Raw genomic sequence first — 18,145 nt, 5'->3', positions numbered from 1 at the left:
ACCCCTTTCACCACTCTGCTATGTCTGTTGGACCACATTTATTTAATAAGAATGAGAATGATGACAATGTTTTGATGAAACCTCGAGTACTAAAATTCAATAAGTAACATGAATTTTAAAGCTGAAGATATTCTACAAAAAAGATGACATTTATATGGAAATTATCTTCTTGGTTGTGTTTAGTCAGGTTTTCTGAATGCTTCAAGTAGAATGCGTGGTGCCATGCATCATCAAAATATGGATCATGGACTCTCTTATCTTGGGTCTTCGTTTACGTTTGCTTTCTGTTGTAGGATGAAATATGTATTTCGTTCCATTTCTCATATTTATCGATCCAGGTTCAGATGACTTATGAGTTACACAGTTGTCATCAGGGCCATCTCATCTAGCTAGCATAATGCTGACTGCTGTCTGAAGTCCAAGGCAGGTTGGAGCTAAAAAGTGGAAGTTTTTGGTCAATCCATGAGAATAGGTACTTGACAGAAAGAGAATGACAGTATTGAGCTACGTAGCAGACATAATTCACGTTGAGTGGCTGTTGAAGAAAATTACCTGACGATCCAGGGACAGCTATAAATCCCATCTTAGCGAGTTTATGGCGAATCAGCAGTCATTTCCAGTTCAGGGTCTGGCAGCTCAGTGCACTAAGCTCCAGCTATGAGAGGGGTCCGGAGAAGAGTCGGGCCACAAGGGTCTATTGTATGCTATCTCATCTTGCATTTATGCAAGAGGTTGTTTCCATAGATTGAAACCTGTTACCTCCTGTCACGTGGCAACAACTTTACCAATTATGGCAAGGCTCCCCTTCCCCGTTCAGGGTCTGTATGAAATAAATATTGCATTCCCAGGCTATCAGTTCTTTACATTCAAAAACAATGGAAGTATCTACTTCCCATAACAGAACATCAAATATAAGCTTGAGACTTCCTTTTATGCAAATGAAGTATGAGCCATTTGCTTTACGCTGGTATTCTTTTCTCAACTTCAATCATACTATAGCCATCGACCTTTTTTAAACCTAAACTTCGCATCTTTGACCTCACCATTCTAGATTCATTCCATTCTCCCTCTTCTGCATATATGTTGGATAATAGAGTATAATATCCAGTATCATCTGTTTGCATGTTTTCAAGCCTTTGTTGCATCATCTTGATAATATCCATTCGCTTGTGAATTCTACATCCATTTATAAGGGCACCCCAAATGCTAACATCTACAGGAAATGGCATTGAAGTGATGACTTCATAAGCTTTATCAATATCACCAGCTCGACTCAGAAGATCTACCAGACACGCGAAGTGTTCGGGTTTGGGTTCAATGCTCAAGTTAATCATCAAGTTAAAGAAATATTTCCCTTCATTCAGATAACCAGAATGACTGCAAGCAGATAGAATATTTGTTAAAATGATGTCATTTGGTTTTATTCCACTATTTACCATTTTATGAAAGAGTGAGATGGCATCATCGATTTGACCGTGCATTCCATAACCACCTATCATGGCACTCCAAGATATTATGCTCCTTTCAAACATACTATCAAAAACTCTTCGAGCCATTCGGAGATCTCCACATTTAGCATACATATCTGTCAGAGCAGTATCGATATACATATCATGCCTCACATCAAAGATGATTAACTTATGGTGAATCCATTTTCCCTTCTCCAGCCATCCTATGGTGGAGCATGCTTGAATTGCAGCTAAGAAGGTAACTTCATCCATTCCGCTCGAGTTTGAGTATATCTCATCAAAGAGACTAATAGCTTCACGAGATAAACCATTTTGGGTAAGTCCACACATCATTGAATTCCAAGTCACAACACTTCCTTCTTGTGTATCCTTGAATATAATGAGCGCATAGTCCACAAGTCCACATTTACTGTACATGTCAATCAGTGAATTCTGGACGAACTCTGTTGAAAAGCCAGTCCTGATAACGTGGCTATGAATTTGACAACCAAATTCAGGAAACCCAATATCTCCAGAAGCTGAGAGGACACTTGCCAGAGTATACGAGTCTGGCAATATTCCTTTTCTTACCATATCCACAAAAAGCGTCAATGCCTTATCAGAAAATCCTTCCTGCACATAACCTGATATGAGCATATTCCACGAGACGATATGTCTGTCTTGAGACGAACCAAATACCTTGTGGCAATCACTTAGCTTGCCACAGTTAGCATACAAGTCAACCAATGCTGAGCCTAGAAGATCATTGCCACAATCAAAAGCATTTCTAACTATAAAACCATGTATAGACTTCCCTTCGTTTAGCCAACCCAACCTAGCACAAGAACATAAAACAGCCATAACAGTAACTTCATTGTATTCCATATCAGACTCGTGCATATTAACAAACAACGCCAGCGCTTCATGATAGCAACCATTCTGATTGTAGCAGGACATCATTGCTGTCCAAGTATAAGTACTCTTATCAACAGCATTACGAAAAAGCAACTCTGCACTACACATATCGCCACACTTTCCATACATTGCAACAAGCGAGTTTATCAAAGACCCATCACTCTGAATATTCTTTCTCAATATATAACCATGAACAGATTTCCCTACTCTCCATACACCCAACTCACCACAACCCTCAACTGCACTAAGCAAAGCCACCGAATCAATTTCAACATCCTCCTTAACCAAATCCCCAAAAATCTCCAATCCTTCCTTACCTTTCCCATTACGTACATAGTTCGAAATAATCGAACTCCACGAAACAACATCCTTCACAGACATTTCATCAAACAACTTCCTTGCATAAACTGTCCACCCAAGTTCACCATACATACTCAATAACGCCGTCTCAACAACAGAATCAGACTCAAACCCACATTTCAAAATCCTTCCATGAACCTTCCGACCAACACCCAGATCACCAGTTGCAGAAATAGCTCTCAAAACTGAAGGGTAAATGAAACTACTGGTTTCAGATAGTTGACAAAGCATAGTGTGGTAAAGAAAAATGGCTTCTTGAAAGAAGTTATTCCAAACATGGCACTTGATTATTACACCCCACATGAAAGAATCTGGGTTCAGGAATGTTTCAAAGACTCGTCTTGAAGTTTTAAGGGAACCCATTTGGGAATAAGACTCTATCAGCTTGGTGGAAGCAAGTGGATCTTTGCGTAGACCATTGATGATGAGATGTGCATGAAGTTGTGCTACTGATCTTGAGCTTGTACATGATCTGAACAGTGGCATATACTGTATCATTCTTGAATTTTAGTTCAATGACTTCCATTATTTTTGGAGGGAGAATATATGAGACTTCATTTTCCTACTGACAGTTGGGAGGGAAAAATATAGTGGTTAGTCGAGGGTTGTCTAATTTGTATTTTATTTTCGTAATGTGTTTTTCTTGAGTTAAAGCGTTTAAGTGAAAATAACTTTTCTATGTTGTTATTGTTGTATGAATAACTAACCTACGGTGTAAAGTCCAATCAATTGATATTGATGTTACAAACGCCGGTCAAAAATTACCGACCAGAGGTGTGGTGGAATGATTCTTAATTAAAAGTGTCGAGTTTGAATCATCTTTTCTAGAGAATGCTTTAACCCAATATGAGAATTCAAAATGCAAATCCGAATTTAATCAAGCTTTAATTTGGGGAGACCATGACACAAAATTTCCATTTGGGACTTCTGAGCACAAATCCAAATTTAACCGAACTCCAATTTGGAGAGACTAGGACACAATTAAATTTCCATGTGCGACTTCTACGCACAAATCAGAATTTAATTAAGCTCTGAAAAACTAGGACAACATTTCCACATAGGACGTAATATGGGATAAATGTGTCTACTTGTTCAATTTTATAGTACAAATTTAAGTGCTTACTTATCCACACTCGAGGGCGTATATATGTTAAACTGAATCCAAATTGAAAAAAAAAAAGAACAGGAAAATATAAAGGGTATTTGCAGTAAAACAAGAATATACATTGACCATTTTCTGTTGAAACAAGCTGACAATAACAGAAGCTCAATAAACTTTGGTCATGGTCATCCAAAATCTCCAGAACAATACAAGAGCCTCCACAATTGTGTTGTGTATTCTAAGGACATTGTGCAGAAAACATATTTTGCAGTCTTTCAAGATGAGGTAAACCCCACCATAATGGATAGAGGGGAAGGAAGGCATTTCTCTTTACTCAAGAAAATTTCTCATATATCCAGAAATTGCTTAGAGGGGAACATAACTCCTGGTCGCATCTAGGAACTTTCTCCACTCTTCTCATTGTCCGGATCATAAGGCACCTCATGCCGAGGCTTGTTGTACTTCTCTCGCAGCTGCTTGATTGGTATGAAATCTCCGGCAGCATCCATCCCAAAAAATAAGAATGAGGTGTAGGGATGATCAAATCGATCCTGCACGTGGTTGAGTTTTTCACCAAGTTAGAGATTGAATGATAACTTTTTGTGTTGTAATTTCAGATTAGATGTATACATACCTTATCTGGTTCGCTAGGCACCACTAAACTTTCCTCAGGTACTGCATGATGAACAATTATCAGACTAATGAGACGCAATTCCACACAGTATATGGAACTTTCTTGGCTCATACTAGACTATCTAGGTATTAGAAATGCTTATTCATGGTCACCGATTTCACTTACCATATGCCACTAACAGATTGGGATCTGTATGTACATCCACCAGCACCTGAAAATATATCTATATTTAGTCAACTAAAAAGATCAGAAATAATAACTAAAGAAATATCACTTGGAGCAGCACCACTTTCAGGCCCTCTAACGCAGCAAAATGAGAGCTGAAGTTTGACTGTGGATTAGAATCAAGAACTTGCACAGGATGCATAAGAAGTTTCTAAACAATTCTTTTAATTGTATCAGGAAAATGTTTCTTAGGTGAAGCTCATATAGTTTTTGCTCTGGGGGTCATCATTCGGGTACCTAACTCTAAAAGACGTCAAACTTCCACGTCATTCAAGATCGTTCTTTGAACTTGTATACTTCTGCTAAAAACGAGGGCCTAGAGGTCAAATTATTTTTCTATGTTTGTGAACAGGTTGAAAAATTGTCATGTATGCTCAAGGCTACAGTTGCTAGAGACCCACAACAGAAGTTTGTAAATTATCAGGTTAATACACAGTAACATATGCAACATTTGTGATTATTATGAGACGACGAAGCCAGAAAAAGGAACTCTACAGCATAAGCGGTAAATATCAGATATTAAGGAGGAAGGGGACTACAAAGTACAAAAGCTGGTTGGCAATTTGACACACAGCTAGAAAGTTATTTATCTTTCCTTGGGATGTAGCCGCAAAGAATTACTGTTGATACTAGACCATGCTCAGATAGATAAATTGAATTGATCTTTGCTTGATGAAACATATTTTTACGTTACAAGATCCAAACAAAACCTGATAAAAGGGCTGATCAGGACCACGAGTCAACTTTTGTACTTGAGCATTTTCCATCCATGAATTTGATTCACAACATATTGGGTCCATCCCACATATAACACCACGATATCCTGAAGTCACAACATAAGGGTTCAATACTATAAATAACTTGAGTAACTTTTACTAATTGAGCTGAATCTAGGGGTTCCATGAATGTCAGTAAAGGGAATCTTTACAGGAGGAAGCAATGTGTCAGGAGAATAGTTATATCATTCGATAAATTGAGCCACAAGATGTCCATGCAAGGTATAGCACATCACTCCATGCAAGGTATTGCACATCACTAAAAGATAATATTGAAGGCACTTCCTGATGATGTATCCTCACAAGTCAACACCAGAAATAAGCAAGGGTTGATCAGTCAGTGACGTTCAAGTAGTTCATGCAGTTACAATGTAAAACTTCTGCCATGAAATACTGCAAATTAATCAAATCATCAAGATTTGACAATCCTACCAGGAAGCTTGATAATGGCTCACAAATTTATATATCACTTTTAGGCACAAGTTAATTATATGGAGAACATATGAGGATTTGTATATCTGTTTTTACATTTGGTTATCTTTTGAATTAGACAAAGGCTGTTCCTTCCACTCCAAAAGTTAAAGATTCCATACCAAAATTCTTGTGCTTCACTTTCTGGCCTAATCGAAATGCATATTGAGCATTTTCATATGCCTGAGCTCTTATTGATGTAGTCAGAGACTCTGCCTCAAGCTTGGAAATTTCATCTCGTAATTTAGCTGCCAAATCATAATTTTCACTCTGAACTGCATTCTGCAGGTCTGCACTGGATGAAGCAAAAGCTGATCAGAGATGCTTCAAAAGGTACCTTTGGAACATACTATACATAGAATCTATGTAATCAATTCAAGAAATAGCTTGATATCCAGCACTCAAAGCTCATGGAAAAAAGAACAAAAAGAATGTGAGTATGCTTACCGTAGACGCAAGATGCTTATAGCCATATCTTGAGCTTCACTCTTTGAGGCTGATCCCCTTCTGGATTCCTGCTGCTTCAAAACCTCTGTTTCCACCTTCACAAGCATATAAGCAGCACGCTGATTCTTGTCAGTAAACAATTCTCATCTATCCGTTGGCTTATCCAACTTTGGAGAACCAAACTCCAAAAATCAAATCCAATAAAATCGCAAGAAGAACAGTTGCTTAAAGCTGATAATGGGAAATAAGTAAAAGATGAGATGAAAACAGGACATTTAATATCTGCATAAACTAACCTCAGTGAGCTTCTCTCTTAGTTGTTGTGCAATTTCATACTGCTCCACATTCAAAGCATACTGTGCATAAAGCAGGATAGGCACTGGTGAAGCAATGATCGAAGATATAGCAAATAAACTACAGCACATCACAGAGCTAGATGCTAACCTGCACGCGTGTAGCCAGGTCAAGCTGGAAAAAGAACATCAATATATCTTCATTGGCATTCTCGCTACGCTCAATGCTTGCTTCTGAGCTTTTGTCACCTCCTTTAAACAACCATCCAGCTTGAACCCTCAAATTTCTTGGCTTTAGCATATCAATGTTGGTTGCAAAGGATAAGCTTTTCCGACGATCATTCCAAACAAATTGACTTCCCCCAAAACCTATCGTGGTTTCTTTTATTAGTCCAAACTGCCTCCTCAAACAGGTGGATCCACAAACTCCGCAATATCTAGAAGTTGCAAGAGTACTCATTGACACACTTTGCACCATGGCTACTGTTCAGGACAACCCCTCCTTCACCCTACTCCTTCAAAGAACCTATTTTCCTTTCCGTTCAATCTACTTCTGTAATAAAGTTATTCTTTTCAAATTTTCAACTTCAGCATTGCTGTAGTCAATTCAGAGAATTTAACTTTGTATACTGACATTTAGAAAGGTTCAAAAAGAAAAGAATGAAAGAAGAAACCTTGTCAAAAACTTCACAAAACCCCTAAATGTTTACCATTCAAACTACAAAATACTTTGGGCAGACTACAAGAATCCTTTATACCCATAGCCTGCTATTTGGGTTCATCTAATCCAACATCTAAATGTTTATTGCAGCTCCAAACATAACTAAATTCACGTTCATTGAGCAAACTAAAGCTAAAGAAAGAACTTCTGAATTGCAATTCGAGTATTCTGCAATCAATTCCAACAACATACTAGTGCAATTCCACAAGTGGACTCTAGGGAGGGTAGACATGTACCTTCCTAAGGTAGAGATACTGTTTCTATAACCATCGGCTCAAAAGAAAAGAAGAATTTGAAACACTGTTATAAGAAAAACAAGATACAAAGCAAATGGAACAACAAATAGTAATAAACACTACGAATAAAGAAACTAAGTGATTCCTATTTACTATTAAGTACAATCGAAGAGGAGCCTAGCCCCTTGCCTCTCCTACATGAATGAAGTGACAACACTACTGCCTACTAACATTGTATCCTAATCCTCAACGTGTATACCTTCCTATCTAGAGTCACGTCCTCAATAAACTCAAACTGTGCTATATCCTGACTAATCACCTCCCTCGGTTCTTCAAAACCCCGAAAAGGAGGAAAAAAACGTATCATCTCAGCTCACACAGAATAAACTAGAGCTAATCCACCTGTTAATGTTTATTGCAACTAGACAACCCTTCAAAAAAATTAACACTACATAGAAATATCTCATTCTATAATTCTGCTTCGCCTTTTTCTTATTCAGTTTCGAATCATATTAATTTGCTCCCATTAATCTAAAATTAAAAATGAACATTCAATAGAATGCAAATCCTATAACTCGAATTTCTACTACTATTTTGATTTGAAATAAACAAAATGTATTAACAATAACTGAGTAAAATCTTACTCACTTGCAGAAATATCACCGGAGAAGAAGATCGGAGACGCACCGGAAAGTTGTGTTTTCTGCCGGGCAAATGGCGTCCACTAATTTTTCATTCTACCCCCATTGATATCATTTTAATTTTTTTTTGGTATTTATAGTGCACTGCCACCTGGCTATTCTACAACATCAAATGGGTGATTAATTGACAATTTTTTCATTAATTAGCCCATGAAATTTTTGGTGATATAATTTTTGGACGATATATTTTTACAAAATTTTATGTTAAGAATTATGTGATTTTCTCACTTTATCATATATTTTAGCCTTCTATGTGAAGTTGGAGGAGTTGTACGTAGTCTCATCATTTTTAGAATTCATTTAGTGCATTTAGGTCTAATTTATCGAAATTAGACAACTTTCTCAATCTTTTGTGATATTGCTTTCGAACGATTCCTTTGTGAAACATTTATCGAACCCTTTGTAGAGAGTTAGCTTCCGAAAGAGGTCTTTGCAAAACCTTTATGAAATTTCCCACGGAGTACATACAGTCTCACCATTTGCAAAATCCAATTTGGACATTTAAGGACCAATTTACATTATTAGGTGATTTTCTCAATTTTTTTGTGTGTTAATTCATAAATATTTTGGTAACATCGCTTTCAAACAATTTTTTTTGTTGACAAAACCCTACGTAGAGAGTTAAGAAGCAATATGTACATTCTCACCATTTCCAGAGTTCATTTTGGATATTTAGAGGTTAATTTACAAGAATTAGACGATTTTATCAATTTTTCAAGTTTTAATCCATGAATGTTTAACATTTCCGTAGGGTACAGAATATGGCCGCAACCAAGGGATGTGATGCAGCCTACTATAATGCAAGCATTAATGTCGACTAAATATAAAATCAAATTCTAAATAAAATATACATTCATTACATGGAAAACGATAGGGGAGAGTGGGGGGGGGGGTCATTTTATTGCCACAGGAGGCAAGACAACATTGTCTGCACAAATTAATCAACAAATAAAATTACAAACAACAGAGAAATTAACAAGAGATAACCCAGCTTCATTATCTCACAATTTGCTCCATAGCTGGTTTAACTGATGAATCTTTAAGCTCATGGATATGGACACTAAGGTCTCTGATAAACATATTTTGTTCTCGGATCAACGATTAGGCCCTTCCCTCCATTCACTTCCAAATCATGCCTGCAATCACGAGATGACACGTAGTTCAAGAACACATTACACGGAGGGAGGGGAGATGATGTTGCTACAGAGGCAAATCCATGATTTAAACTGACGATGAGTTCTATCTAAGTCCAAGAACACGTTAGATGACAGTTGCAACAAAGGCGAATCTAAGATTTAAACTGATGGGTTCTATCTTTATGTATGTAGTCAAGTGCTCGTTACAAGAAGGGAGCTAACTGTTGCTACACATATTGCATCCGCCTCTGAGTTGCTACATGTGAAAGCGCCAGAACTCGACAAGAAATTCAGACTATAATGAGACAGTAGCCAGCCTAAAATCAAGATAAGTAAGTAGGCAATAGAGCAAAATTATGGGCAATGCATAATACTATCAAGTAAACTGGCACGTTGCACTCAACTCTCGTACATTCTGACGTGATAAATGAAGGATTGTGGTATGATTACTTAACTGGAATACAAAATCAGGAATAGTTAACTGTTCACGAGGAACATAGCGGAATAGCTGTAGAAGACGATCAAGATATACTACTTTTTTCCACACCTGCAGATTAGTTACCCAGAGACAAGGCTTCAGAGAAATGGAATGGAGTATGTTTACAAGTAATAATGGGATTAGATAAAAAGAAAAAAAAGGAATGCGCTAAGAAAATAGGTACCACATTATCGACAAAGAGTTGCAAAGCAAAAATTGCAGACTTCAGTCCAAAGGTAGGGTGAAGCACGTATATTGCCTGCTCACAAAGAAACGAGATTTAGAAAGACAAAAGAAACAGAAATAATGTCCAGCTTTATGAAACCATGCAAAGGACAAGAAAAATGGGCAAGGGCATTGCATATACATGAAGGTTACGCTGGTGTTTCCGTCCAAGTATTTGTTGTAATCTCTTCATCCATCCTAAATCTGGTTGCCTGTTTTTGAACAACGAAACAAAAATCCGGAAGCATCTAAGAAAAAGTATTGCCAAATTTGAGGTACAAAAAAAACTAGTGACACAACCGAACCACCAAAGTAAACTAAAACAGAAGCTCATTAATCAGCATTATGAAAGGACTCTTTCAGTGAATCAACCACATTGAGATCAAGGATTGCATTAAAAGAAAAAGGTTGTGTGTGTGTGTGGGGGGGGGGAGCTATTTTATATGTTTGGGGATACTGATCAATCATATGAACACAAAAGAACTGTAGATAAAAGGATCCTCAAAGCAAAATGACTCAGAAAGGAAAATAATGATGTCCGGCAATGTATACACATTAGCTCTGAAGCTCATACAAGATGTTTTGGAGATAGTGAAGATTGTCTATCATTCTGATCAGAGAAAGATCTAAATCTAAATTATTGATTGTTTTCACTTATACTAATTAACAAACTTCACCACAAGGTCTATCAATCATACGGACATGACCCAATGAAAATATGGCCAGAAGCTAAAACTTACATCTGTAAAGACGCTGCAGAATGAAAATACACTATTGAGTAAGGCTTCTGAATCACAGGCTCGAACTCCTGAAATGTGACGAGCAGAATAACTATTTACTGCCAAATCATGCAGGAAAAAATTGAAGTAAAAACAAATTATGAATCATACAATTGCTATGGATAGATCTCATGCGATGTAGAAGAAAGTATCACTACCTTTACAACGTACAGGATAAATCTCTCAAGATCAAGACATCTTAGCAGGAAATGTGCTCCCACGACTACCATAACTGGACGACCCTCACTATCAACCCCTCCTCGGTAACTGACAACACAGCCAATGAGAAACATAAGTTTAACATAAGCAAGGTGAGGCGAGGCTTATTCAAGGATGTGTTAATAAAAATTCAGTTATCTAGTAGTCATGTTAATTTAACAAAACCTTTGCATGCAATCGGGTAAATGCAGACCTCGTCCTACTTTCACTCTATTCAAGTGCATATCTGAGGCTCCAAACAGTTAGATGCAAGTATTCCCATTCATATGACAAGAGCATGGACCAAGAAACAATGATAGCAAAGACATCATTTACAGAAAGCTGCTTACACGATTTTCATTTCCGCAATTTCTGAAAGATTCATAGAATTCGCTTTTGCAAGATATCTAGAATGAAGGGTATATTCTTCTGCAGCTGATAAAGCAGGTCCCCCAAGGTCACCATATCCAAGCATTTTGAAGCAGTTCCAATTATTTTGCGCTTGGGCTGTTTTTTCCCATTGTTCTTTACGTCGCTGATCTGGGTCTTTGATCAGGGACATAAAAGCAGGATCCAGAAATGCACCCAAGTAGGATGAACTCCTGTTTAAGAAAATTTTCTCAGTCTGGTTTAACGATATATAATCAAGTCATATGCCACACAAATATGATTTCAACATGTAGAAACTAGATAACAAACAACAATACTGGAGTTTTTAATCGAAGTAACATTACAATGTAAAAGTAACAGGAAGTATCTTTCTTAATGTAATTTACTCTTGATTATAATTTACAACCAAAATTCACTGCAGCAATATGATCAGAAATAACAAAAAACCAAAAAATCCCAGGACTATTGTTAAGAACAATGGATTATGGTTTTTCATTAATGAGAAAACAGAATGATGAGCTGCAAGTACAAAAAGTGCTTTAGTTTGACTCTTATACTGGCTTGGAAACACATGAATGCGGAGTGATCTCCGAAGTCCTTAATAATGGAAGCTGATTCCATCTGGACGAAAATGTAATTCAAGATAGTCAATTAAGATATATGGCGTAATCTTTTTGTTCGGGGATCATGCTTTATTTATTGATCAAGGCCAAGAGAGAGAAGAACTTCCACCATCAAAGGATTTAATCGAGTGGAATGCAAGCTAAATTTCCAGCAAAATAATGGTGGAGAAGTTCATCCTATTAGAACTCATAGACTGCAGCACTATGTTCAACTTGAAAATTATTTAAACAAACCTAAATAAGGCTTCACTTCAGAAGGCCCTTCTTACATATTACACCAGTCTCTTAACTGTAATCACAAAAAGAACATGACATTTGTTTTAGCATCTTCGCTTTTGAAAGGACCAGTCATAAACCTTGAGCTAATTAGTTTGTTTCAGATAGGACATTCAAAGTCGAAAGGTAGTGATATTATAAAGCGACAGCCAAAAGCTTAGGGCTACCAGGAGCTATTCTTTATGTAAGCAATAATTTCCTTTGTCTCATTCAACCGTAATACACATAGATTAAAAAATTCGGGGGAAACATGAGCAAAGAAACCAGTTTTTAAGTTGTAACAAACTTTAACACTTCAAACTGTATCTAGCAAGCCTGCTGTTCACGTGATATTTGTTGTGAATGAACTGCTTAATTCATCACTAACCTTCTGGACAAACCAAGATTACTGACAGATAGATCAACAGAGGCTTGGGGGGTCCTTGGACTAGAAACTTTTGAATTTGGCAATGGTTTTATTCTTATTTTACGCTCAGCAGTAGTTGTCTCTCCATTCTCATCCCCAACATCTGCAGGAAGTTTTAACCGGGCAATTTCTTCCTCATGATTATCCCGAGGGAAGTAAAGAGGAAGCAATCTGCAAAATTAAAGATACTGTGAATTTTAACAGCCAAAACAATATACACAGAATGCTTGCACCCTCTCAAGTATATGGTAGAAATCAATGTACCAAGTATACCTTTTATATATCTCCGTATCAGATGATGTAGTTGTACAGAAAACGACTGCCTCTATTTTATCTTTCTGTTTCTCAAGAAACCGCCGTACAGTTCCTAATCAAAGCAATAAAAGATGGAGTTACATTCAACAACTGGCAGATAAAACATTTAAACAAATATATTTAATATGAGGGGATCTTTCTGATGGAGATATCAGTTCTTTCCAGTCTCAGCACAGAAAGAATTATCTTTATCTTTATTTGAAAATCAAATAACGAACAGATAAGCAATCTATTAAGAAAACAGAGAGATATATTACTTATTGCAACATGAGCAGCAGGTTCTCGCGGATAATTTTTGGCTTCGGTATAGATACAGCCCATCGCAATGCTGCACTACATAAACCAACATAGTAAGTAGCGTTTTGAATATTTGAAACCTCTAAATAAAAAGGAAACCAAGGGAGTGGCTCTCCCTTTTTCCTTTTAATAATCAAAATCACGGCATTAATAACAACCCACAGAACATATGAACATTAGATAACCTCTGTAATCCATTTTCTATAAGAAGTTCAAGGCAAGAGCGATAGCAATGACTTAGAGCGTTCTCGGCAGCAGTGTGGTATTTTACCGCATACTTTGGACCAACAGTGTGAATGACCCTCCTGCACACGGAACTCAATCAGCAGTACGTCAAAGGCTTATGATTATGCTGCATTTGTTCCATGCAAAAATTGTGATGAAAAATCATGAACTAAGTTCAAACGGCAAGAGAACATTAAATATTTCTTTTTCTTTTTTCATACCTTGATCAACAGTAATTTACTTATTTTAATTAATTTTACTTTACTATGAAAAAAATAGGGTGATACAGGAATGCATTTAATACTACTACTACTGTTCAACAGTCAACACCCAGCCATCACCATTCAAATAAAAAATTGTTAAGTGGCATGACGATTTTTCTTATTTGTAGAGTGTAAAAAGTAAGATATAGGAGCTTGATGACTTCAGTTTTCATCAGTAGCTCTGGAAAAAACAATATAGTTAGGTTAGTGGCATGAATTGAGATATGTCGTACTTCCTCCAAACCATGATGTCAAAGAATAAGATCGAATATTTGTTTAGACTCTCACATTACCGAATCATTATTTAGATAATCCAACACAAGTACAATCACATTGTTCATGATCATGAAACAACTTATCTTTTTTGCCAGATACAATTGCAGCCTGGCTTTCATATAGTAATTTCTTAACCAACTCAAACACCATGTATTGTGAGGTTTTGGTGAAGTAGACAAGGTCATGGATATCCCTGAGTGGTTTGCAGCTGATACTTCAATATACATATGCTCTTTTTTTCCCATTGAAGACCAGCTTAGCTGTTCACAGATTCCACCCCTATTTCCTTCACTATGTGAACATACTCGAAAAGTGGGCATTGATGGAAACAGCTAAATTTCTTAGGGAGAGCTCCAAATACGCCGGTCTATAGGTGCGTTTTTCTTTTGTATAAGGATGTCGGTCCATATGTGTGATACCATGATCACAGAAGGTACCAAAAGGGGCCAAAAATCACATGAAGGGAAGTTGTCTCAAAAGAAATAGAATTTCTTTGAATTCTTGCAGATTTAGCGAATAATAGAACACACAATGAAAGCAAAGCATCCATATAGGCACCACCAACCAGTTGCAGTTAAGGTTAGTTGTTGGTGGTGCTTTTACACTGAGCCCGATTTTTTTGCAGAAATCGTTTGAGTTTGGTTCCAATCGTATGACGATGCAGGGACAGATGTGAGATTGAGAAAATCCATAATTTTTAAGAATCCATGATTTGTCCTATAGTACAAATAATTGAGTACTGAATGAACTATGCCTTGATGGAGTAGAATAGATGTAGGGTGTTCACATAGCTGACTTCGACTAGTTAGAGATTTACTAGTGATCATTATTGCATATGTAAAGATAAGGTATTGCAGATCAACTAAAAAAGAAGTCAGTTACTAACATACTCAACAATAATGCACAAAGTTTATAAAAATCACCCACCTAGCAGGGAGATCATAAGCATTGGTAACTTTTGCCATTCCTGTCCGGCATCCTCCCTATGAAACAATGTAAACTGTACATAAATCTTTCTAGTGTAACCATCATAAGTTGAATACAAGGGCCAACAGTTGGAAAAGAAGTTATATAGCATTTTTAAGCTGGAACAGACAGAAAGTGCAAGAAATAAATCTAAAGAAACTGCTCCCATAAAAATGTAAGGAAACTGTTTGAGGTTAATTGGTTGCCACAAGTTATGCTTCTGACCCTATTTGTGAATCCATTCAGGAATTAATTTTTGAAAAATCTGGAAAACATATGAAACATTGAGGAACCTACGAGAGTAGCACATTCCTCTGCAAGTCCAGGTCCAGCTGCAGCATGCAATCCAGGGCTGCTGTGTGCTTCATCTAAATTCTGTTGAGCACAAAATTGAAGTATAATTGTCAACGATTCCACTGACAGAAAAGTGTTTTCTTGATGTAGTTAATTGCAATAATTACTGGTCTCTACATTTCTACAAATTTCTTACTGAAATTGCACAAATTAGAACAAGTGCAGACATATCTTAAATAGATGGTATGTACGGAAATGAATTTAATCATCACACTGATCGACCTTATAATCTTTTGGGAAGATGTCAAGTAAGACACATATTTCCAGGAAAAAACAGAAGATTCATCCAAAGCCTACATATACGTGTGTCAGTTTCTAGGTACTTCTAGGTTATGATAAACTTGCAAAGTAGAAATAGAATGCAAATTTGAATAGATATTACTCCTCCCATTGTTGGTAGAATCAAAATACATCCACTTGTACCACTTTTTATGGATAAAGTACCCCAACCATACTTACCCCGTCTTCTAAAGAAATAGGAACAGGATTGAAATATATTCTACCTTTTTGGCTCTTTAAAGTCTTCTTCTTATTTACAACAGTGATGTCGGGGATAACTACATGCACCTCAACTATTCCACTGTGTACCTGCTACCTCCCACCAGTATATCTACATATAGGGTAACTCTGCCACCAAGGTTAGGTAGATGAGAGGAGATCATCCAGGGTTTTTTGTATTTGAGTACTGAACCCACTTATTGACCATGATAACTAGCTCATGGAAAAGCATATAACTTTAAGCATCCCCTACTCCCTACTGTATTTGCTCAAATCAGACACAAAACTACCCTACTTGGAACACAATATTTCAATGAAAACCCAAATTCTTTAGCTAATCTGTTGGTACAAGTTCATGTTTCTGTCACAACCTCAGATGAACGGATGCAAGCACACATACTATTTAATCCCTTACTCTCCAAATTTAAAAACAAACAATGCACACTGTTAATCCACAGAAGAAGCAAATACTATGTGTGTCAAGAAACCAAATTAAAATAAATACAAAGAGCACAACATACAATTATCTAGAAGTTACTTCTCACCTCATTTGTAGAGTTAACAACAGCATCTACCTCGAGATTCCAGGGGTCTCCTCTCCACAGGTATATCTTGGAGTTAATCTCATGATCCACAGGAAACTTGGAAACGATACCATTCGCATTGCCCTCAGACCCTGAAGCAGATGACAAAGGATCTGCATAGTCGGAATTAGGATCTTCATTCTCATACAAGTACCTAATGTCAGAATCAATCCAACGTGGAACTTGATCCAGTGTCACCACAGAATCTCCACTATCAGTTGGTACCCCTCCTCGGGTAGTAGTTGCTACAGGCCGATACATAATTTCCTTCTCTTAACTCCAATCTCACTTCCTATTCCTTCATAAAGAACAGAATATTCTCCTTTGTTCGATAACAGCTAAAGTCAAACACATACTGAAAAAATTCAGTAACCCCACGTTTATTCCACCAAAAGTATCAAATCCCCTGAAAAGAACACAGTATTATCCAACTCCCTACACAGGACAAAACACCACAAAACTTAAGCTGGAAATAGGTATAATTCCCAATAAAAATCCAATCTTTACATCTAAAATTGCTCATCATACTAAACTAAACCTCAACCCCCACAAATTCAATTGAGCAAAACATCATTAATTCATTATCACTACATCAAAATCAACAAAAACAACCCCATTTAAAAATTAAACCAAGAAACCATCCAATTGATCAAACTTAACAAAATTACAACCTCAACAGAACCTATACCAACAAAACACAATTTACAAGTTCTTCAACCAGATTCAAGAATCACATATCCATAACCCCACAAATAAAAAAACTAACATATCAACAAAATCATCAACAAAACACATACCCTTTGAGAATTCTTCAAGAAAATTACCTGTAAATGGATGTAAAATTTCAACAAGACAACAAGCTAGGTTGGCAATAGGAGGGAATTGTGCTGGAGGGGTGGGGTCCAAAAAATGAGCTATAGCCAAAATCGGGACTCCCTTTGGAGATGGAGGAGTGGATTTGGGAATTTGTGGAATTTTTTAGCTTTAAGTTATCATTGTGGGTTGTTTTGTCATTTTCTATTCTTTGTAATCACTGTTTAATAATTTTTCATTAATTACTCAGGTGCCCTCTGAATTCTTGTCAGAGTTTCAAATAAGCACCTTTTGTGAATATTCCTCTTTTTTCCTTTTATGTAAAAAGAAAAATATTTTCATAAAATGAAACTTTTTAACTTCCCTTTTGGCAGATGATATAGAAAATCTGATAAATGACTTAATTTAGCTAGACATTATATGTAATATAGCTATAATTTATATATTTATGTAATATAGATTTAATTGAATGATATATTAAATCGATGGTAAAAGAGTTTGTGTAATTAAAATGTTATATTTAGGTTATGATTATCAATTCAATCATGCGGGTATCTAGGTGGCGGGTATCAACTGAATTAGGCGGGTGTCAGTTATATCTGTTGAAGACGCGCGAAAGAGTTGTATCAACACGTGATATATTGTGTGTTTACTACAAAATCCAAAATATAATTACATTTTGCAACTTTTTGAAATTTTATATATATATATATA

The 18,145-nt window shown here is 36.6% G+C and overlaps 3 protein-coding genes across 9 annotated transcripts; all 3 read right to left on the bottom strand.

Annotated features, from left to right (window-relative positions):
- Nucleotides 1–11: 11 nt before the first annotated feature.
- LOC107019066 (putative pentatricopeptide repeat-containing protein At1g69350, mitochondrial) lies at nucleotides 12–3,364 on the bottom strand. Its single transcript, XM_015219648.2, has 2 exons — nucleotides 553–3,364; nucleotides 12–434 (listed from the first exon to the last, which is right to left on the bottom strand). The coding sequence occupies exon 1, from the start codon at nucleotides 3,219–3,221 to the stop codon at nucleotides 960–962; it is 2,262 nt and encodes a 753-aa protein (XP_015075134.1). The 5' UTR covers nucleotides 3,222–3,364; the 3' UTR covers nucleotides 12–434; nucleotides 553–959.
- Nucleotides 3,365–3,904: 540 nt separating this feature from the next.
- On the bottom strand, nucleotides 3,905–8,422 carry LOC107020656 (clp protease adapter protein ClpF, chloroplastic). Of its 5 annotated transcripts, none has more exons than XM_015221107.2 (9): nucleotides 8,277–8,409; nucleotides 6,823–7,224; nucleotides 6,675–6,734; nucleotides 6,379–6,473; nucleotides 6,054–6,226; nucleotides 5,395–5,507; nucleotides 4,625–4,670; nucleotides 4,460–4,500; nucleotides 3,905–4,376 (listed from the first exon to the last, which is right to left on the bottom strand). In XM_015221107.2, the coding sequence occupies exons 2-9, from the start codon at nucleotides 7,147–7,149 to the stop codon at nucleotides 4,221–4,223; spliced, it is 1,011 nt and encodes a 336-aa protein (XP_015076593.1). In that variant the 5' UTR covers nucleotides 7,150–7,224; nucleotides 8,277–8,409; the 3' UTR covers nucleotides 3,905–4,220. The 5 variants fall into 5 exon arrangements, with proteins under 5 accessions (XP_015076593.1, XP_015076598.1, XP_015076595.1 ...); XM_015221112.2 differs by having other exon boundaries at nucleotides 4,221–4,376; nucleotides 8,316–8,422; XM_015221109.2 differs by having other exon boundaries at nucleotides 4,221–4,376; nucleotides 6,823–7,221; nucleotides 8,277–8,397.
- A 714-nt stretch (nucleotides 8,423–9,136) lies between these two features.
- On the bottom strand, nucleotides 9,137–17,616 carry LOC107020782 (protein GDAP2 homolog). Of its 3 annotated transcripts, none has more exons than XM_015221279.2 (15): nucleotides 17,443–17,616; nucleotides 16,580–17,053; nucleotides 15,480–15,557; nucleotides 15,144–15,199; nucleotides 13,638–13,757; nucleotides 13,413–13,483; nucleotides 13,114–13,207; nucleotides 12,802–13,011; nucleotides 11,496–11,747; nucleotides 11,106–11,214; nucleotides 10,909–10,976; nucleotides 10,311–10,380; nucleotides 10,131–10,202; nucleotides 9,921–10,012; nucleotides 9,137–9,465 (listed from the first exon to the last, which is right to left on the bottom strand). In XM_015221279.2, the coding sequence occupies exons 2-15, from the start codon at nucleotides 16,877–16,879 to the stop codon at nucleotides 9,390–9,392; spliced, it is 1,668 nt and encodes a 555-aa protein (XP_015076765.1). In that variant the 5' UTR covers nucleotides 16,880–17,053; nucleotides 17,443–17,616; the 3' UTR covers nucleotides 9,137–9,389. The 3 variants fall into 3 exon arrangements, with proteins under 3 accessions (XP_015076765.1, XP_015076762.1, XP_015076763.1); XM_015221276.2 differs by having other exon boundaries at nucleotides 9,139–9,465; nucleotides 10,128–10,202; nucleotides 17,443–17,615; XM_015221277.2 differs by having other exon boundaries at nucleotides 9,139–9,465; nucleotides 10,128–10,202; nucleotides 16,580–17,024; nucleotides 17,443–17,615.
- Between the last annotated feature and the right edge of the window lie 529 nt (nucleotides 17,617–18,145).

The sequence above is a fragment of the Solanum pennellii genome, chromosome 5 (genome assembly GCF_001406875.1).
Source record: "Solanum pennellii chromosome 5, SPENNV200".
NCBI lineage: Eukaryota > Viridiplantae > Streptophyta > Magnoliopsida > Solanales > Solanaceae > Solanum > Solanum pennellii.
Note: the sequence above shows the minus strand (reverse complement) of the source record. Positions and strands in the feature narration are given on the sequence as shown.